At 40.1% G+C, this 17,516-nt stretch overlaps 3 protein-coding genes and 1 long non-coding RNA gene across 5 annotated transcripts; 3 read left to right on the plus strand and 1 right to left on the minus strand.

Annotated features, from left to right (window-relative positions):
• Positions 1–1,696: 1,696 nt before the first annotated feature.
• Positions 1,697–3,862, plus strand: LOC117831176 (chemokine-like receptor 1). The gene is made up of 2 exons (XM_034709722.1): positions 1,697–1,916; positions 2,017–3,862. The coding sequence occupies exon 2, from the start codon at positions 2,031–2,033 to the stop codon at positions 3,066–3,068; it is 1,038 nt and encodes a 345-aa protein (XP_034565613.1). The 5' UTR covers positions 1,697–1,916; positions 2,017–2,030; the 3' UTR covers positions 3,069–3,862.
• Positions 3,863–4,500: 638 nt separating this feature from the next.
• LOC117830913 lies at positions 4,501–5,516 on the plus strand. The gene is made up of 3 exons (XR_004634863.1): positions 4,501–4,641; positions 4,724–4,883; positions 5,238–5,516. It is a non-coding gene; the product is annotated as an uncharacterized LOC117830913 (long non-coding RNA).
• A 1,283-nt stretch (positions 5,517–6,799) lies between these two features.
• rnf185 (ring finger protein 185) lies at positions 6,800–12,534 on the plus strand. The gene is made up of 6 exons (XM_034709266.1): positions 6,800–7,445; positions 8,856–8,874; positions 8,987–9,099; positions 10,378–10,432; positions 10,793–10,910; positions 11,013–12,534. Exons 1-6 carry the CDS (start codon positions 7,261–7,263, stop codon positions 11,108–11,110), a joined length of 588 nt encoding a protein of 195 aa, XP_034565157.1. The 5' UTR covers positions 6,800–7,260; the 3' UTR covers positions 11,111–12,534.
• Positions 12,267–15,748, minus strand: LOC117830911 (transcription factor Adf-1-like). 2 transcript variants are annotated; one of them, XM_034709264.1, is made up of 2 exons: positions 15,508–15,748; positions 12,267–13,521 (listed from the first exon to the last, which is right to left on the minus strand). In XM_034709264.1, the coding sequence occupies exons 1-2, from the start codon at positions 15,635–15,637 to the stop codon at positions 12,839–12,841; spliced, it is 813 nt and encodes a 270-aa protein (XP_034565155.1). In that variant the 5' UTR covers positions 15,638–15,748; the 3' UTR covers positions 12,267–12,838. The 2 variants fall into 2 exon arrangements, with proteins under 2 accessions (XP_034565155.1, XP_034565156.1); XM_034709265.1 differs by lacking the exon at positions 15,508–15,748 and adding an exon at positions 15,131–15,260.
• Between the last annotated feature and the right edge of the window lie 1,768 nt (positions 15,749–17,516).

Below are 17,516 nucleotides of genomic sequence, written 5' to 3' on the forward strand. Positions count from 1 at the left end.
GTCACAGTGCTCAGATATTCTGCCACAGTGTAATCTCTCTGTAGGGCTCGGTAACATTCTAATTTATTTTGTTTTTCGGTTGATTTTGTCCAATGTGTTAAATAGTTTTCTTTTTGTTTTTGAATCATTTGGTTGGTTCTGATTGGGTTTCTGTCTGAGGGCTCTGCTTGGGAGTACAGTCCCAGAACCAGGTGTCTGAGGGGGCAGCTCTCTGAAGACTCTCTGGAGGTCAGGGCTTTGTAATGGAGTGTGTCTCTCTCTCTCTCTCTCTCTCTCTCTCTCTCTCTCTCTCTCTCTCTCTCTCTCTCTCTCTCTCTATGTCTCTCGTGTTCTACTCTATCACTCCTTCCAACCCCAACTCAATCGAAGCAAATGGCTGTCTAACATGAGTCTGGTTCTGCTCAAGGTTTCTGCCTGTTAAATGGAAGTTTTTCCTTACCTAGCTAAATACTGCGAGGTGTAATGCTCATGATAAGGCTGAGTTATATATGTATGGAAGGCCTAAAAGGGCATGATTAAATCAATGTTATATTCTCTGTTTTCACAAAATAAGAAGCTAATTTAACTTTGTTTGTTTTTTCGAGATAAAGAGAAAAAAAGAAAGCATTTAATCATGTTCTTTTAGGGCTTCATACTAAACATTAGAGGAGCACATTTATACATATGGTAACCAAATAACTTCATGTAATATTAAATGCCTGTTAATCTATTTTTTTATCTAGTTACTTTATATAAATACATTCAGAGAAGTAAAACTAAATCAGAAGTTTAACATCATTTTAATGTAATTTAAAATCTAGAATACATTTATGAAAACAGTTGCTTATATGGTTTAAATTGGCTGTTTCATCCTGTGAAAATATTTTACTTAGCTTTATTTCCCGTTACACAACTGCATCACATGATTTTTGGGGAACTGCAAAACTTTGCCCATGTAATATGTGACAATATGGGGGTCGATTTCTCCATAAAAGAGCTGAATCTGACTGATGTGGGTGTGCATTTCATGTCATTTACGCAGGGAATGGTTTGAACCGTGGATTTTCAGTATGACAGATGTCACATCATCCATGGTTAACACAAACATGTTTACAGATTCCTTCATCAGAGTGACTGAAGACCTAAAATGACAACAGACAGTACCATTATCTCATGGCTGGTGATTGGGATAAATTGTCAATGCAAACATGCTAAACTTTAAGTTACATTCACATTACTCTATGCAACTGACAAAAAGTGTGGAAATGATCACATATGAATATCTGAAACATGCAAACTTAGCATTCCACTTCCTGCTACCTCCTGTACTCACTTTGTTAATCATCTACAGGACTCTTTGGGAAGTTCATTGTATGTGTGTAAGTTATGGATTATGTGTGAAGTAGTGTTTAAAGGCTTCCTTTTAAATATTATTGATCAATTATAAATCATATTCCTCAAAACAAACACTGCAAATGGAAATCACTGTTGAGCTACATTTTTGCAGATTGTGCATTTCTGCTTAAATAGCCTTGAGTCACGCCCTTGGTTAAGAAATGTGAGTTGGTGGTTTGTATGGATACATCAAGGGGATCTCCTCTGAGAGATTGCAACAGTCTTTTTATCAGCTGTTGCAAGACCTGAAATATTTGTATAAAAGCATCTGGACCAAAAAAAAACCTTGTGATTTTGCGTAGATAAGACTTAAGTGACCTCACGACTAATTGCTTTGACTTTAATATTCACAAACAGAATATGTTTTAGGTAAGTCAGGGGAGATCAGACTGTCATTTTTTCCATGACATGACAATTCTGGTATTCTGTGTCTCTTTCGTCAGCAGCTCTACTCAGGAAACAAGAAGTGAGAAGTTGCACCCAGCTGAGGGAAGTTAGGCAGATAGCACTTTGCAGTGATCGACTCCATATCAAGAGTTCAGGTAAGGACTTTTTATGAAAGGATATTGTCTTGTTTAAATAGTAAAGAGTCCTGTAAATGTAGATGATAATTACAAAAGAACACTGTGCTTCATATTTCAGGTAAAGTCAGCAGCATGGATTTGGATTATATTGAAGACCTGGATTACACTGCAGACAATGAAACTGAGAACGACACCAGCACAGTTAGAACTGTGATTTTCAGCAGTTCTCAGCCACGGACTTTGACTCATGTTCTGGTTGCAGTAAATATAATCATATCAGTTGTTGGCCTTGGAGGAAATTCCTTAGTGATCTGGATCTGTGGATGTAAAATGAAAAGAACTGTCATCACCACTTGGTACATCAGTTTGGCCATTTCAGACTTTCTGTTCTGCGCCATTTTGCCCCTTGAAGTTTTCTACATGATCACCTCACACTGGCCTTTTGGGCTGGCATTGTGCAAGCTCACATCCTCCGCCCTGTTTCTCAACATGTACAGCAGTGTGTTCCTGTTGGTCCTGATCAGCATGGACCGCTGTTTAATGATCTCCTTCCCTGTGTGGTCACATAACCATCGGACGGTGCGGAAAGCGTTTGGAGCCGTTCTCTTCATGTGGCTTCTTTCTGCGCTCCTGACAGTGCCTTCATTGATCTTCAGGCAGACCAGAGTCCATGGTACAGTCACTGAGTGCTACACGGGTTACATGGGCCAGTCCAGGCACAGAGCAGTGGTACTGACCCGGTTCATCTGCGGGTTTCTGATTCCTTTCCTTATGATCGTATTCTGCAGCTCTGTGCTTAGCTTCAAGCTGAACCGCCTGACTATGAGGTCCACAAAGCCCTACAAAGTCATGGCAGCACTCATCTTGACGTTTTTCTTCTGTTGGGTCCCCTATCACACTTTCATTCTTTTAGAGTTGGACCTGAACAGCCAAAGCTTGGAAGTGCTTCAGACTGGCCTGAAGGTGGGGACCACATTGGCCGCAGCAAACAGCTTCATATCCCCGGTTCTCTACATTTTCATTGGTAATGACTTTAAAAAAACACTAAAGCGCTCCTTGACATCGAGGATAGAGGAGGCAATGGCCGAGGATTTTCGCACAGGTGGTCTCAATCACTCAAGGTCCAAGTCAATGGAAGTAATCCACAATCAAATTAAACCTCTGACATAGAGGACGAGTGTCTCGCAATATAGACATTTTTGTGGAGCTGAGTGACTTAACCCTGTATCATCACATTTTATGTTTGACCTCAGTTTCCTATTTGAAACATACTATATTTTCATGTAACAGTTGAGGCAGATGGCTGTTCATCATGAGTCTGGTCCTGTTCATGGTTTCTGCCAGTTAAAAAGAAGCATATTCTTAGCAATTGTTGAAGTACTAAGGCTGAGTGCTGCAGGTGAATGAATGTTAGGTCAGGGTACATTCTAGACCTGCCTTGTAAATGAAAGTTGGTTGAGTGATCAATGTATCAATGAATAATTCATCATGATGAAAAGCAAACACAATATAAAACTTGCTTTCAATAAAAAAATCGTATTTAGTTAGTTGGACTGGGATGTGAGCGTTTGATTGGCCACCAACACCTGTCTTGTTTCTATCTTTACATCTTTTTAGTCATGTGTTATACTTGCGAATTAAATTTTTGTGTAATTTTGTGATGCTTTTTTTTTTTAAACATATCATTTTGGGCTTTTACACCTTTATTTTAAAGGACAGCTGAAGAGAGACAGGTAACATGGGGAGTAGCACTTTGGAAGCCGTTTGCTTAACGAGATAGAAAATGTAGGTTAGGCCTATATAAGCATTGTGCTTCTGCCTTTTCAGTCATCACTCACTAGTGAGTGATTACTGTTGCTTTCTTGAAAGTGTCTGTACTTTAAAAATGATTGTGTTGTATAATTAATGTTCCTTTAGTGGTTTTTTGTTTTTTTTTTTAAATAAAAGAAAACTTGTAAAACTTCAAGATGTATGTCATTTTTCTTTAAGTGTATATGTGATTGTTAGGGGAGTTGGTTACAATACAAGGGGCACCAGTTGAAATCTTGCCTAGGGCACCAAGTCAGTGAGGACCAGCTCTGTGTTAAAGCTGCTGTTGGTAGTCACGGAGTAAACATATTTTCAGAGAGAGGGACTTTAAATGTCAACACTACCCCTCCCAACCAGATTTCTGACTTTTTTTCTCAGAAATCTGACTTAAATCTCCGAATTCTGACTTTTTTCTCAGAATGCTGACTTTAATCCACTGGGGGGAAAAATTAAGGTCCAATATACTTTATTATTATTATTATCATTATTTTTCTGAGAAAAAAGTCAGAATTTTTACTTGAATCTCAGAATTCTGACTTTTTTCTTAGAACAATAATAATTAAAAAATATATATTGGACATTAATTTATCTATTTTTTCAGTGGCCCTAATCCTCCTCCGTAATCCGTCGCCTAAAAAGTGATTCATAAAAGTCAACAGAAATACCGACCACGGATCAGTGGAGCCCATGGATCGAGAGGCACCCTACTGCAGGCAAGATGGCGCCGCCACAACATCCACACCGGAAGTCCATACCGGATGTCCATACCGGAAGGGATTCTTTAACCCCCTCTCTACCCAATGCCGGATGCTTCGAACTGGAAGTTTCTTCTTCGTGTAGCGTATTGATTGCATTAGTCTGTCGCTGCTAAATCAATTAGCAGAAAGCTAGCGATAAAACAGCCTTCTCGAGACACGACACTCCAATAATTAAAGTGAACACACATGCACACTGCTCCTTCCATTGTGTGTACTTGTGCTTGCGTATTGAAATGTATATTTATTCCTTTCTTCCAGATGCATCCGTCGATTATTGAAGGAGACCAGGGGTTGGAGTACACAAGTGTGTCACCATCCCACTTTGGCTGTCCCCTCTGCCCCAGCTTCACCACACGGAGTGCAGGAGTCATCAAGAGGCACCTGGAAGCTCATGTGACAAATGCAGTGCATTTCATGGGTATGGCCTTAAAAATTATCTTTTTGAGATCATATACCTTCACATGTCATTTTTAACGATACCTTGGTTTCTGCATGTCTAAGGTCATACTTTAACCAGTGTTATATTGTAGTTGCACTCCTTTGCAACTGTTTATAAGCTTATCACATAAAGCAAGTTTCTTTCAAGTGATCCCTCACAGCACTCAGGGGAATTGTTTCACTTTTTGAAATAGACGTAACTGTTTATAGTAAGGAAAGATACATCTGTATATACTTTATTTATTTTTATATTTAAATATATGATGTTAAATGAAAATGTTTCTCTCAGATACTGGATGATTTTTAAAAACAATTACTCTCGCCCTTTATTTAGAAATGATGATCTGCAGATGCAATCTCCACTGCTCCAGATGAGCCAGATGTGGGTCAGTCAGCGCCGGCTACTGCTTCAGAGGAGCCCATTGCTTCAGAGCCCATTGCTTCAGAGGAGCCCATTGCCCCAACCCACATTAAGTGCCCGTACTGCCCAGTTGTCCTCTTTAAGAGGAATTTGGTTATACATGTTCAATGAAAACATGATAAAGAAAAAGACATCACGGAACTCAAGCTGTACACAGAGATCTATATTCACCACAAAAACAACAGAGGCTCCCCAGAAATGTGTACTGTACATCTATCATCAGTGGCTGACAGTGGTGCCTCAAGTTGAAATATATTAGTCCTAATATTTTATGTTGATTTGGAGTTTGTAATAGCAAAAGTGCATTGTTCTTTTTCAAGTACAACATTATCAATACAAAAGGGTTAAGACATCATACATATAACATTAAAAGAACATAAAATAAAGTATAATTCTACATTTCAAGTAGGGGTTGGATGGAAAGAAACAGTAGCTATGTATACATTTGCAGTTTTTCTAGTCATTCTAATTGAAGGTTCCAACTTCAATGTTTTCATGGACGCCACATAAAGTGATCTTGTTAAGACATTGGTGTACATGCATCAAGCATTCAATCTGAATAAAACTGTTTGACAAGCTCAGAGTGTTTACGCCCATCTAATGTCTCGAAATAGAAGGAGAAACCATTCCCTCCGTTTGTTCTTGTGGTTAATGAACACCCCTGTCACTGTGTCATTGTAACGTGTTACAAATTATGTTAAAAAAGAAACAGTCACCACACACCTCTACATTTTCCTCCTCCACTCGCCCCTGCACCATAGATAACATTCTGCTCTTCTCTCGTGACTGTGGATCTACTCTGGATCTGTATTTCATTCATTCATTAATCTATACATGTGATCACATAGGCAGACAGCATGCAAGGTAATTTAGAACAAACACTACAGCAAACTGTACTGAGGTACAGTCAGGCTAACACAACATAAAATAACATATGACCCAGACAAAACAAGAGAGGCATATGCAGATGTCATCACGGCAGCATCATAATCAGCTTTAAGTATTTCAACACACACTCGGAACAAAAGGCTGTGCATGGCTGAGACGTTAACACTATAACTTAGTGATTCGTGCAGGCTTCTAAGTAACTTGAATTCTCAACAGCCTATACACTTTTGGAGTCAATCAACTAGTCAATAATACTGATACGATTAAAATGTAAGTGCAAAAAAGTTCATAGAATTACGCGTAAACCTACGTGTTTTTGAAGGCTTTTATTTTGCGTTCACGTTCCTGTTTTTCAAGGCTTTTATTTTTGTAACTTCCGGTGTGGATGTTATTGCAACACTTTTAGCTTTGTAACTTCCGGTATGGACTTCCGGTATGGACTTCCGGTGTGGATGTTGTGGCGGCGCCATCTTGCCTGCAGTAGGGTACTCTTGCATGGATCGCCTGATCATAGATTGAGCCTGGCCTGATCCTGAAAGGCACTGCTGAGGGCGACACAATCCCATAGAGCACATTAGCCACGCCCCCTCATATACAGGATCTACTTCCGGTTAGTTCCTCCTGCAGCGGATGTGTGATGCAACCAGCTGTAAGGATATCGTCTTAACTTCTCTCACCAAGTTTTCATATTACATTTAGACAGCTTGGATTATATTTTCGTGTATTTTCATTCGTACTGAATTGATACGTGCGATAATTAAACTCTAATTATCTCCAGTCTGTTTCGCTCATAGGTTTCTCTTGCTAACGCTGCTCTGCTCCGTATCGACACTTTTCTACATGGCAGCTAGCTAACACCCCGTCCATGTTATTCAGTTTCACTCACTTTTAAATACTTTTATCTGTGAAGCTCGGTCCCTCGTCCTCTCCTCTTTTTGCCAGCGATCGACCCTTACCCACTGGGTCTCCCTATGCGCTTATTGTAAAGCGCTGGGTGCCAGTCGAGTCACCCGACCTGAACCTTGTTGTCGACTGGATCTATCTTTAAATGGCCACCGCAGCTCCCCCTCCAGCTTCTGGCTCCACTGCGGCCACTGAGAACCCGAACCCAAATCCCGGATCCAGCAGCTCGAACGCGGCCGAAAGTGGAAACCAGGACAGCACCTTTGAGTGTAATATATGTCTAGACACGGCCAAGGATGCAGTGATCAGCTTGTGTGGACACCTCTTTTGGTAAGAACTATCTCACTCTTTATGTTGTTTACATTAACAGTTCAGGTATTAAAACCCCAGGCATCTATAGGACAGACCTGATCCGGATCAGCCTGGATAATCTCATTTTCATGTGTTATTGAACAAGAGGTGACTTCGGTACAAACCTTATGGTATGCATCCTACTAGCAGTTTAGAAAACCTGAAGTTACAGTCAGCAGCTTGAATAATCATCCTTTATTGATTTTAATTCTACTCTTATCTTAATGATTAATAGATACGCTTTGTCTGTATTGCTGACCAAGTGTCATGCCTTTTGAAGTCGATCAGTTTGGCTTTAAAACAAAACTAAGCATTAAAGAAAGTATGGATCTAATTCTACTTCTAATTTTCAGTATGTTGTATGAACCACGAAGAGAGGTGTCAAAAGTATTCACATTCATTACTCAAGTAGAAGTATAGATACTAGGGTTTAAAAAGACTACTTAAAGTATAAAAGTAAAAGTAATGTAAGGGGAAAAAATGCCATTAAGGACAAAAGCTTAGGTTGCACCACAGGGGCCTAAAGTGCACTCTTCCACCTCCCAAAAATACATGTTTCTAAATGCCATAATGACTATAATGTTATATTAATATATTAATGGTGAAATATTTGGGTTGCACCTGTTTCAACTGAAAATGAACTCATTTTAGTACAATGCAAATACATTAAAGAATCATATATGTATACTATGAACATTAACGTGTTCATGGAGAGGAAGATATGATGACTAGTTGCCTATTAGTATTGTAATGGTGCAAAAAGTCAAATTTCAAAGGCATGTTATCAATAGCCTTTATTGGAATGTCGATGTACATAAATGTGTTTTTTTGAACAATGACAAGCCAGAATGAAAACAAGCCAAAGTGATATAGGAGTAATGAGGCTATTTTTAAAATGTAAGGAGTAGAAGTAAAAAGTCGGCTGAAAAAGAATTACTCCAGTAAAGTATAGATACCCAACATTTCTACTTAAAGTAAGGTAACAAAGTATTTGTACTTTGTTACTTGACACCTCTGACCACAAGCTTCCATTTTAAGGTGTTCTAGCTTGCATGTATTGACTTTTGTGATCTTCATCTCTTCCTCTGAAAGTTTCCAGTCTCTGTAGTCAAGTCCCCCTCCCTGTGTATGTAACCATAGCCAGCATGTCTTCAACACCTGGTCTGATATCAGTGTCTGCAGTACCAAAGTTGTTATTCATTCTCAAAAGAAGATGAATCCAAAGCCGGGGGGCTTTATTTCCCCTCTCCTGCGTAGCTAAGCTCACCCTGACTTTCACATTTAAAGGGATGAATGTATATATGTGATCACAGTGTATATGGACCTCCGATTTTTGAAACTGTAACTAATTACCTCTCTCTTATCATCCACTGCATATCCTCTCATCAGCTGGCCGTGCTTACACCAGGTAAGTGTAACTGATGTTCTCCCTTTGAGTGTTTTCAAACAGCAGAGCATTGCCATGGATAGTGTATAGCTGATGAAGACAGTCAGTCCTAACTATGTTTGTCCCTGCACAGTGGTTGGAGACGAGACCAAACAGACAAGTGTGCCCGGTGTGTAAAGCTGGCATCAGCAGAGACAAAGTTATTCCCTTATATGGGCGGGGAAGCACAGGTCAACAAGACCCCAGGTTGGTACTATTTAACAGAATTACTACAGGTCAGTTTACTCTGACATTCATGTATTTTGTAACCGCCATCCTCCTCTGGATTCTCAGCACAAAAGTCCATTAGGACCCGTGCCCACTAACGCCATTTTTTGCACTGGCAGCATCCACAACCTCAATTTCAGAGAACCCCTCACCTTCTCAGCTTCCCTTAGAAGTCCATGACCATAAAGTCTGATGGACTTTTACAAACACAAAAGTAATTGACAGAAATTGTGTTGTAGCTCTAGACCTGAGAATTTTACCCAGAAAAAGTTGATAGCATAACACAGGACTTCCACCAGATCCGTGTCCGGTCCGTCTTTGATCTGCTGCGGTCCGGCTCTGCGCTCTCTCATCCGTCAACGCCCACCGGTAGCGTTTTCGGAACACAGCGCAGGCAGGACTGCCGGAAAGCTGGAGTCATGTGACTGAGGTTCTTCCACATTAATCACTGAATCAATGATTATCCGACTCCTCTCTTTATCCTTATTCTCTTTATCAGCCTCTGAAACCTCTGACCTGTTGACTCCACGCCTGGCTCCATTCATCATGACGTTTGCAGTTGTAATTATGTGAAAAACGATCTGGTGACAACACTGTTTTTTAAAATATTATTTTCAATATTTACCAGATGTTTTAAATTTGTTTTGGTGCCTGACTTCCTGTCCCGCTCGACCTGCTGTGTGCAGATTGATGCGTCGTGCTCCGGTATCAGGCAAAAATAGAAGTCTTGCATATCTGATCCGTTGCATTCCGGCTGACGGATCAGAGACACAGCCGGAACGCAAAGGATGGGAGTTAACACATTGACTAGAATAAAAATCTATCAGATCAAATCTATCATAGCGTCTCCGATGCTATGATGTATCGGAGACAGACCGGACACGGATCTTGTAGAATTTGGCCATAAGTCCCACCTCTTCTTGACCTTGATTGGCCAGTGATGGATAAGTGACATTGAGGAGCACTGCAGTGTTCTAAAACATAATCTATTTTCAACTGAGAGTGCTGTAAGCAAAGAAAATAATACAAACAGCCGACACTGAGGAAGTTCTTGTGCTGAAGAATGAAACTACATGTTTTTGTGTGGTAATAGGAGCTGTCAGTGGATACAGGCTCTTACTGCTTTGTAGTGCAACATTTTACACCCTTTGTTAAGAGTGACATGTTAAAGTTTGTGTTCTCTAAAATGTTATTTATGTATTAACAGTATAAATGAGTGTAAATAAGGCTTTTACTGAATGTGGTGGTGTTTTACAGAGAAAGAACACCCCCTCGACCACAAGGACAAAGGCCGGAGCCAGAAAACCGTGGTGTAAGTACTTTGTACAAATCAACTTGCATTGAGACAACAAATGTCATGATTCTTTACGTATTAGCTGCACTGTATACTGAGTAACTTAACACTCTCATGATGAAACCTTTCGTCAGTATGATGAAGGTGTTGTAGCTCAAAAGAGAGCTTTATTCATGAACACAATGACAGATCCCTCTGGGATCTATTAGACGCCGAGCATTGAGGTGCTGACTAATCTCCTGAGAATGATCACAAATGTAACTGACTGTTGCATCACGTTTTACTTTGTGAATGAAAAACGACTTCAGATATTGATACTTGATTAAGGGTAGAAATACACACGTGTCCTGGTGTTACTAATGAACTGATGTCTCACAGGGTTTTCAAGGTTTTGGCTTTGGAGATGGAGGTTTCCAAATGTCTTTTGGAATCGGTGCCTTTCCATTTGGTATTTTTGCCACAGCTTTTAACATCAATGATGGAAGACCTCCTCCAGGTATTAATGTTTGACACATCATCATGACCACTCTGTGTTCTTTTAACAATAATGTATAACACTGTTACATTCATTTTTTGTTTTCTTTTAATTCCTCAACAGCTGCCCCAGGGACACCACAACACATGGATGAACAGTTTCTGTCACGTCTTTTCCTGTTTGTCGCTCTGGTGATTATGTTTTGGCTGCTGATTGCATAACTGTGATGGAAGGACAACATGTTTCGGTAACCCAAAAGACATCATCACAGCATGGTGTGCGTTCTGCCTTTCACACACGTGTGTTAAGCTGGTTTATTTTCTGTCTTTGACGCAGAGATCTGAGATTTTAGTTAAGGTTATTTTTTGTTCTAAAATAAAGCTACATGTTCTGCTGCAGGTGTAACACTTTTTAAGATTAACAACATGACACTGGTTGCTTAAAGGTTATTGTACAGTCACAATGTGTCTTTGTAATATCTCAAACCAAAAGTCTTCCTTATATTCTTCATCAACTCGTTGAGCTGAGAGTGTTAACCATCTGACTGTTTGATGTGACCTTCTGTGCATCTGTCTGTCTTTATCAGACACATGTTGGACACACAGGAGGTTTTAAAGGTGGAAAAAAGCTGAAGATATCATGTTTGGTTCATTTTTGATCAAACTGATTTTTTAAGAGTTGTTCTGTTAGCACTGCTAAAAATAGTCTGCTAACTTAAATAGATCATGAGTGTAACGTGTTCATCAAATTATTCATCTGTCAGTCCAACATAAATTTACTGTACAGCCTATTTCTGGTTCCCTACTTGATCCCTGCAGACGTCTTCATTGAATTGTCATGACAAAAAAAAGGCTTAAGTATAACTTAGAGCATTAACAATGGCCCTGTTGATTTGAGTTTCCTAATCTGCAGTCATCATGAATTTAGTTATTTCACCTCGGCCTGTTAAAATGTTTTCTATGAAAAGGCCCACTCATACAGGCAAACGCATTTCTTAATTGTTCCATTGAATCCTACAGAGGTAAACACTGATCACTGGCATAACCATGATGTTTTCATTTTTTTGGGGGAGTGGCATTTTCACCTTTAATGGATAGGACAGCTGAAGAGAGACAGGAAATGTGTGGAGTAGAGAGAGGGGAAAGACAAGCAGTAAATGGTAGAGGCTGGAATCAAACCTGTGACCTCTGCGACGAGCGATTAAGCCTCTGTATATGGGCCGTGCGCTAAGTCCGCTAGGCCAACGACGCCCCCAGATGATGTTTATCTGTTCACTAATGAATTGCAAGGTTTTTTGTTTCATTTTATTTAGCTGTATTTAATAAAACAAATCTGCATCTCATCTGCTACTTTACAAAAATCACACCTGAATCAAAACAATGTCATACATTGTTGTTTTATTTGACAGAAGTTGAAAAATACTTGTTGATGCATGTTAACAGTTGTACAATGAATCTCCGAAACAGTGTTCCTTCCCATCTTGTAAAGTTAGAAGTTTAATTTCTGTATTTTTACTGTAATTAAAATCTAAAATAATGTAGATTATTACAGAGAAACAAATGAACAATGGCTGATTGATTATTAAAGAGCTTTTCTAAGCGTGACAGTGGAGCTATGTAAATAAATGTTAATGCTATTCAGAGTCTGTATGTTGTCCTGTTGATATGTCATTCCAGAAGGGCTTCCTTCTTCAGCTCAGTCTGAACTTGGGTATAAAAAGCAAATAATAACCCGCTGAACAAGAGAGGTGTTAATAACTGTAACAACTTGCTTAATACTGAGATCCTTTGAAAAACAGTAAATGTAGACCGTACATTATTTCACATGAAAAAGGGGACGTACCTCAAACTCAACCACTTTCGGCAGTAAATAACAAAAATAGATTCTTTTTTTCACCTTTGTGTGGAAGAGTTTTTTTTAGAAAATTAAGTTAAAAGAGTCAGTTCAGTCTAATCCTGGGCGTCCGGTTCTGCTTGTTTCTCTTGAGGTTCTGGCTGTGGGACATTAAACTCTGCCTCGTACATTATCTGCTGGATCTTCATTTTTGTCTCGCATCTTTTCTGTGGAGCGAGTCGCTTCAGAGCGGGGACAAAGCTCAGCAGAAAGAGTTCGTCCTCATCCCTCGGCCTGTTTGTAAATGAGGCGCCATTGTCTTTCACCAGCCACTTGGTGGGGGGCATTTGAGAAGAATTCAGTGAATGTGAGTCGGGCATGAGATGCCGCTTTCTTTTGTTGGTGTTTGAGGAGCCTGATGGCGCCTTCGCTGCAGCAGCCAGCTGTGTGTGGGATGAGGGATCTTGAGGGAGCTGTGTCACATACGCTACCTGTGGCTTGACTTCCTGTTGACTCAAAGACCTCGCATGGGACTGCGATGTCTTCATCGTCTCTGATGATGCAGTTTCTCCTCCTGGGCTGACAGCTTCGTTGTCGAGATTGTCGTGGTCATCGTTGTTGCCAGAGATGTCTGGCTCTCCACTTCTCGATCCAGTGAAGGGTGCGATAAAGTTCATGAGTTGTCTGTACTTCCACCTGCTTTGAAAAATCTCCCCTTGCTTCTTGCTTTTGTTCTCCATTCGGACTTCCTTCAGGTACCGGTCCCTCATGTTCTTCCATTTCCTTTTGCAATCCTCAGCTGGAAAAGAAAAAGTGAAATAAGAAAAGAACTGAGGTCAAATTCTTCTGTCAACTCGCACTTCACTGAAAGGATGACAAATAATTAGGAAGACAAAGATGAAGCAATCGTAAGCAATCAAGGCTGGTGAGATTAGTGTTCTTCTGCCTTCACCCCACCAACACTGGTTCAAAAATAAGTAATAATTTCACATTCTGGCTGTACAGACCCTGGTACACAGCCCATATCTCCCTGAATTGCTGGGATTAGAGCAAATCTATAAACCTGCAGAAAACACCTAATAGCTCTATTTTATATAACACCTACATGTATTAAGTCTAGCTGGAAAAATCCAGTCCAAGTCTGTATTGAATTTACACTAATTTAGAAAAGCAGCAAACTATCGCTGTAGAAAAGCTGAAATACAGGAGGGCTTTTTTCACTCTTTAAAATGACTGCATTGTGTACTAAATATAGAGACTGATTCTCTAGTTTACTTTAATTTAGCAAATGAAGACTAATCTGGTGAATTCCGTTATTTAATAATAACAAAATCATCTTTCTTTGTATGGATGTTTACATTGTATTGCCTTTTATAGTAGGGGCGTCGTAGTGGGGGGAAAAGTGGGACTGGCTACCTAGGGCCCAAGTAGGGAGGAGGGCCATTAATGGGCCTGAAATAAAATGTGTTTTCTACTCAATTTCTTTTGTTTTGTTAAAACTGCAATAAGATAACTAGAATTGTATGAATAAATAAACAAACATTCAGGATTCCTCTCTGGAAAAAAGGGGAGTCTCTGTTTACATTTGGACTGCAGCTGTCTGTCAGCAGAAGGCAGCTCCTGTGGAACAGACCATGAGCCTTGATCAATCAATGTGGATGCGCGATTAATAAGTTAAAAGCACTTATACAATGAGCTATTACTATGATTTAAACAGCTGTCAATTTTTCATAGCATGTGGCTGAATCTGATTGAAAGTAAACTAAAGGTTTTTAGAGTTTTACATAAATACAATATAAACAATAATGCCCCCTTGTTATTCAACAAGTCATTTGGCTTCAAATAATCTTGTTTAAAGAGATGGACAGTCTGAAGGTCAATATTGTGCAGGTACATATGGAGAAATTATAAAAAATAATAATACTGATATGTAGCTTAGATTTGAGTCAGTTAACCAGGATAGTTTTAGGCATATATTTTTGTTTAATGTAAATAAACCAGTATTATAGCAGCAATGTTAGGAAACTCATCAGGTAGCCAGGGGGAGTATAACGCTTAGTAAACATGGTATATTATGAGACTTTTGAAGGGGAATGTGAGGGATTAGTTCAGTAAATATTAAAGCTTTCTGTTCCAGTATGAAAAAGTTACACGATAAAAAGATTATAATTTAACATTAAAACGACATTTAAATGGTGACTTTGTCCACGACATCTCCGGAGGTCATTCTAAGTTCAAGTGACAGTCCTAACGCCGCTCTGTCAGTCCCTGGTCCCTGGTCCAGCAGGCTGGGGGCCTCATGGGGGGCCTCCCTTCCCTCCGTCTCATGACTCTGACAGCTCAACCAAACAGGACGTGCTAAATCCACCGCGACGCTTCAACGAGACTTCGACAAGCTTTCCGTTTACCTGGAGCTCGCGCTGGTTAACGAACCAGCCGAAGAGCACGCGGCTTGATGAAGATAGCTGAGCGTGTCTCCTCTTCCTCAGCTCTGCCGTGTTGGTCACGCGGCTGGCGGCGCAGAGCCGGACCGTGCGGTGCAGCGCGGCCTACGGCGCGAGCTGCGGCTGCTACCGCTAGCACGGTGCGCGCGGCTGCATCCTCACCGCCATGATGTGCTCGCGCGGATGAAAACAAATAAAGGCGACTAATTTACCGAGCGAGACAAATTTAACTCAATTCAAAGCTGTTTTTGTCATTTATATCTGTTTATTACCACACATAAACATCCGCTACACGTTAAAGAAATGGCAATAAAGTTACAAAATAACAGATAAATACTCACATGTGAGTCCAAGTACCATAGAGATGTTTCTCCACGCATTTGCTCTACTTTCCGTGCAGCGGTAATTCGGTAAAGTGACATTGTACAGCTCCGGACAATTAAATACAGCTAATATCAACTTATCGTCCATTTTGCCCCAGTGATCTTCTGCCCGTGTTGCGCGGACGCGGAAGCGGCAGTCTTCTCCCGCCTTTTCCGCCCAGCTGCTGCTGACCAAACGCGCGAGTTATCGCGAGTGGCGAGCTGCTTGCCGCGCTGTGTCGCTCTGCTGCTTAGTGGTCGTTGTAGTCTTTTGTCACAGGGGGGCGCACGACTCTACATTGGCTTTCATTACAGCTCTGCCCTGCTTTTGTGTTCAGGTATAACCTATAACAACCTCTTACCCAGTCACAAAACTTGCCTTTGCTTTCAGTCCCCAGAGTGCGTCTTGAAATGGGTACAAAGAGTATTAGATACGCTGCTCCTGCAGCCTGGAACCTGGAACCGGTTTCAGGAGACACTTTCACACCCTACCCCAAAACACACACACTCACAAACACAACTACGCGTACATGCACACACACGCATGCACTCTCTCTTACACACACATACTCAATCACACTCAACCTAACACCCCTTGCATATACAAATTAAGGACTTGCTCTTCAACGTTTCTATTTAAGGAATTTATTGTTACTTTTTATTTATCGTTTTCGTACCCAAAACAACCTCTGCAAATTTATTTTTTGTCACTCCAGTATTCACTTCACACTGCTCTGCACTTTACCTTACCATAACTTCTTTGCACATTGGTAAATTATATATGTATATACTGTCGCCTGTAAATTCTGTTTTGTATAACTATTTTCTTTCTTTTTTACAATTTTTATAATCTAAGTGTCTGCTTCTTGTATTCAATGCTGCTCATACGTGCCTTAAATTGCCCCCAGGGACAAATTAAGCTTTTGAATTGAATTGGGTTTGAGTGAACTTGTCTCTTTAAATGTTATTAAAAGCAGACTGAAGGCTCTTGAGGAACATGCTTCAGTTTGTAGATGCTTTGACTGATTACTTTTGTTCTGAAACCCATGATATGTTGTAATGTTTTGGAGTTGTGTTGTTTGTCTGTAATTTTTCTGGAATGTGCTGCTGCTGATCTTGGCCAGGACACACTTGAAAAAGAGATTTTTAATCTCAATGTGGTTTTCTCCTGGTTAAATAAGATAACAGTTAAAATTAAATAAATAAATAAATCCCAGTGACAGGGGTCATGTCAGCTTTTTGGGGCAGAAACCAGAGCCCGAACATAAATCCTTTCAGCAGCGTATGGCTGCTGGAGGGAAAGGGGCAAAACTAAATAAAGAGGGCACCTCCTTTCAGACCCCTGATACTCAAGTTCACTTAAACATATTGGGGCAAAAGTAATAAGAGGGGAGTCTTGGGATCTTCTCCCAGTGAATATTTTTTTGACAATTTTCAGGGAAAGGTTATTGTGTAAAAGAAAAACACAATATTACTTATTCCCAATTATCACAAAAAAAACATTTCAACTTCCTCCATTAAGCTCACATTCTACTAGGATTTGATCTATTAACTTTTAAAAATTTCAAAACTGAGTTCATTGTAAATCAAACAATTGAATTAACCGTTTAAACACTTGAATTAAAAAAGACTTCCTGCAGTTTTACGCTTAACTCAACCTTGTGACAACCAAACATTCATAACAAGGCTAAGTTATAGAGCACTCATCATGTTTTATTCTCGTAGGGGCATCAATAAATCCCATTTTTATATTTATTTCACTGTAAGGGCATCCAGAGGGCACTTTTTTACATTTTAACCGGAAGAGCTTTTTTTTCTTGTTTTCCGCTGAAAGGGCACCAGAGAGTGCATTTTATAATCTTTAGCTACTACAGGGACATCCAAGAGGGCATTTCCGCAGAATTTCTTTCCAACACTGGGGCGCTAGGGGGGCGACCCCCCCTCTTTTGAGTACACCACTAAGCCCTCTATTGTGCCAGGCGCCAAAA

This window comes from Notolabrus celidotus, chromosome 19 (genome assembly GCF_009762535.1).
Source record: "Notolabrus celidotus isolate fNotCel1 chromosome 19, fNotCel1.pri, whole genome shotgun sequence".
NCBI classification, from domain to species: domain Eukaryota; kingdom Metazoa; phylum Chordata; class Actinopteri; order Labriformes; family Labridae; genus Notolabrus; species Notolabrus celidotus.